The sequence below is a fragment of the Aythya marila genome, assembly GCF_965140915.1.
Source record: "Aythya marila genome assembly, chromosome: 7".
NCBI lineage: Eukaryota > Metazoa > Chordata > Aves > Anseriformes > Anatidae > Aythya > Aythya marila.
In genome coordinates this window covers 13,025,734-13,029,847 of record NC_139048.1, presented here as the reverse complement: position 1 = coordinate 13,029,847, position 4,114 = coordinate 13,025,734, and the positions used below count along the sequence as shown (strand labels likewise).

The 4,114-nt window shown below is 50.8% G+C and overlaps 1 protein-coding gene across 1 annotated transcript; it reads right to left on the bottom strand.

The window, feature by feature from the left end:
* Positions 1-1,304: 1,304 nt before the first annotated feature.
* Positions 1,305-3,747, bottom strand: CALHM3 (calcium homeostasis modulator 3; the record flags this gene model as incomplete). Its single annotated transcript, XM_082764645.1, has 3 exons — positions 1,305-1,748; positions 2,433-2,688; positions 3,461-3,747. The coding sequence occupies 3 exons, from the start codon at positions 3,745-3,747 to the stop codon at positions 1,305-1,307; spliced, it is 987 nt and encodes a 328-aa protein (XP_082620771.1).
* Positions 3,748-4,114: the final 367 nt, after the last annotated feature.

The window sequence follows — 4,114 nt, the reverse complement described above, 5'->3', positions numbered from 1 at the left end:
GTCTGCCAGTAGCTGACAGAGTAGAAAGGTGTGCTTCTCTCTCTTTCTTGGATAGAGTTAGAGGCAATGCCTGATATCTGGCCGAGATGGACAAAGGAGAAGGACAAGGACAAAGCCTGGGAGGAAGACTATGAGCCTTCAGCATGAGAGACCCCCAGAGGGACCACTGGGGACTGATACGCATGCACCAGTGGGAGGGTTTGGAATCTGGGAACTAATTATAATAACCCTGCCTTTTCTAGAAGTAGTAATGAATGTGTATTAGCCTAGGAGCATAAAAAGCAGCCACCTGATGTAACGTGTGTGCATGTTGGAGGAGCCCAGACTCCCCGTGCACCCAGCCCTCTTTACTCGCCTTTTATTAACCCCATAAATCTCATAAAGCTAAGTTGACTTGGAATTTATAACAGTATGATGAAAAGTGTTGCACTCCAAGTTGGGAAGGGGAGAGGAAAATGTTCATGTATATGTGAGAATTGTACTCAAACAGCTGATTACACCTTTGCATACACCTTTTAAGGGGAAACTTTAAACCTGAGAAGGAACAGGCAGTTTTCTATGTTTCCTGATATGATATCATGATATATAGATACGATATTAAAGGATGATATCATACCTATAGTCTGCTGCAGGCTGAAAAGTAGCCTGTGCCTCAGGTACCGTTTTATGCCGTTGCTTTTGTTACTACATGCTGGTAAGTCTTCAAAAGGGAAATGAAATTATCCTACCCAGAAGAAACACCGTCCGGAAGACACTTGAGTTGTTAGGGCCTGAATTCTCACTGAAACCAAAGGCAGGGATCTTACTGACCTGAAGAAAGAGGCTTTAATCTATCCTGGCTTGTTTACTCCTGAAGGAGCATGAAAGAAAGACACGTTTGTCTTTGTATGTGAAGAGGAGGTGAAGGTACAGCTAGTGCAAGGAACACACAAATCTGTTGTTGCTCCTGGAACTTGTGCTCCAGCCAGTTTGCGTATGCAGCCACATGTTGCTGCCTTGGTTAAATTCTTCCTCAAGGCAGAATGGTTTTATCACAGCTGTAAGGAGCTGCAAACTCAAAGATGACACAAGTGCTATGCAGAGACCTTGGATAAGAAATGTCCAGAATGGTAACTGAGTCTGGGATATTGGGATCCTCAGAGCTGAGCCTCACTAGTTCAGCTGGGCAATCTTGGTGGATGCCCCAGAGCCCAGCCTTTGGGGTTGGGGTTCTGGAGGAAGATATAGGCACCACAGTCATCCATCTTCTGGGCACTGCTCTGGGTAGAGATAAGGCTTTAGTATCTTTGGGACCAAACCCCCCTTTACACATTGGTGTGTTGGGGGAATTTGGACTGGACATGGGGACTGCTTGTCCAGGGTGGAGGTCTCTCTCTCCCCAGGTGATGTCTCTGGGTTGCTTGGCTCACATCCAAGGGAGGTTTCTCATAGTACCATGTTTTCAGAAGTTTGTTCACCTGATCCTGGTGTGTGATGCCTCGTAGAAGATCTTCCTCTTCCTCCTTAGGCAAGTCAAAGCTGTGCTGCCTGATCTCTTCCCGCATGCTTTCAAAGAAGTGGAGGATGCATTTGTGAGCAAAGAGCCGGCTGTGCTCACAGCAGGTTTCCTCAAAAATCTTCTGCTCAATGTCAATGTAGTTGCTCCAGTGACGGGTCTGCAGGAGGGCAGCCTGGTTGAAGCAAGGCCTGAGCCAGCGGGCAAGGAAAGCTGCTATGATGAGCATCAACAAAATGCTCCAACCGAGGGCCTGTGTGATTAGAAATAAGCAGAGGAACAGGATCAGCAACAGCATGAAGGCAGCACAGGCTGTAACACTGAGACGGGGAGTCTGTGTGGCTGCAGATCTAGACTGCTGTCCCCAATCTGTCCCTTCAATCCAGCACCCCAAATTGCACTCAGGATGTGAGTGCTGGGGAGGTGGATATGACATTTATCTGTGCATCAGCAGCTCAGCAGAATAACTCTTTGAAAAGTGGGTCTGGAGCATTTGCTCTGAGCATGGGAGCACCATGTATGAAGGGGACTTTGGTGCTCCCCTGATGGGCACATACTAATCTCCAGGACATTCACCTGCCACCTACACCAGCTTCAGGTGTCTCGTTCTCTCATTGTTCCTGAGCAAACAGCTTTCATTTCTCATGGCTTTCACTGTCCTTGAAGCAGCAGGTCCTGCCTGCAAGGTTAGAAAGGTCTTCTGACCCTGAAGAGATAGGGCCTTAGGAGACCCCAATATTCCTTAGCTTTTTGCTATCTGGGTTTAGAAGTTGCTGGCTCTTCTAGAAGCAAAATCCAATTAGGATTAGGACAGCAAAGAGCAGTCTTGCTCCCAGCAGGACCGTGGTGGGGCTATGCCAAATCAAAGAAGAGTGGGATCAGCAAATGCCTGCCCTGAGCATCTCAAGGACACAGGGCTGTGCTGGCAGCCACCCACCTGGGACCAGCAGCGCAGGTACCTGGACACTGCCCTGCGGGACATGCTGCTCCCCACCAACTCGTCCTCCTTGCAGGGCACCTTGGCAAGCAGCTCCTGCGCTTGCTCTGCGGTGGCATTGGTGAAGCCTGGGAACTTCTCAGGATCCACAGAGCTGCTGAAGGCACAGATCAGGCACTTGCCATCCAGGAGGGCGACCACGATCCAGACGGCTGGGGCGACCATGGCTCGCTGCATGATGGAGGAGCACATGTACCTGGAGTGGGAGGGAGATGTGGGAGGGGAGGTATGTGGGGAGCCTTCTCCTTGCCCAGAGCCTTGATGGACACAGGCTGTCTGGGCTCTGCAGCCCTCCCAGAGCAGATGCATGACTTTCCCCCACACCACTCCAGCTGGCATCTCTTCTGCTCTGGGGTCTCTCTGCTGGGGCTGATCACCAGTGTGAGGTCTGGTCCAGTGCACAACAGGGCTTTTATTTTTATTTATTTTTTTTTCTACTTGGAAAATCCTTTTCTCAGAGACCTTTCTCATCCTGCTGTGTGCCAACCTGTGCTCTGGGTAAAAGTTTGTCTGCCACAGGGTGAAGCTGATTCTCCTCACCCTTTTACCAGTGCAAGTCTGTAATAACTTAGTTGAGGGGAGGGAAATCACAATGCTGTTGATAAAGAAAACTGTGATGGAAATGCCACACTTTCTGCACATTCAGACACCTCATCTTTTTGCACATTTAAGCCCCTTGAGAAAAACCCTGTGTGCACAAAAGGGGCAGGCACTGCAGTTTCCCAGGGTGGCAGTGTAAATGTAGCTGCTTGTCTCGAGATGTTCCTGCCCTTCTTTGCTGGGGATGGGGTTGTGGAGCTCCCTGCTGTGGCCACCTGGGAAGCACTGACAGTGCCCCAGAGTCTGGACTTGTGGGGTAAGGTGTTGGGAACTGAGTTCAGAGGAAAACAAGTGACCGAGAGGATCAAAGATGCAGAGAGAGACAGGATAAATGGGAGGGGGGACACCACCCCTGCTGCAAACCCCACCTGATGACAGCCGGGTCCTTCCTCCTGCGCCCCTGCGGCCGCCTCCACTCGTCCAGCATCACCAGGGACTGTCTGTTGAGGATAAGACCACAGAGGAAGAAGGCAACGGGGGGCACGAACAGGATCCCCAAGCCATAGGCCATGTTGTACCGGTGCAGGCAGGGGCAGCTGAAGTCAAAGCAGGTGTAAATCTTTATACTGGCCAGGGCTAACAGCCCACAGATTCCATTCATTACAGACTCCGAGTTGGACTGGAAGTACTGGAAGATCATCCGGAAGCGATCCATCATGCTCTTTTTGCTAATTCTCCTCCTGGGAAATCCCTGGGCTGCCCAGCACAGTCTGTCTCCTTTCCTCCCCCTTTCTGCTGCCTGGGGATGATGAGGATGGAAGAGGGCACGCAGCTTTCACAGGTCTGTCTCTCACCCTGTTGGTAGCTTTTCTAGGTGAGCAGATGGATACAGCCTCTGGGGGTTGTTTTTTCTGCCCTGTTTCTCATTTTCATGGCTGTCCCACGTGCCAGCCAGTGCCAGCCTCCGGTAGCACTGGTCCCTCCCTCCTTTCCCAGGGCTGCTCACTCACAGTGGTGAGCTGTCAGCAGATGCCTGGGAGCTGCCCTTTCCCCATCAAGAAATTTATCAGCTGGGAGAAACC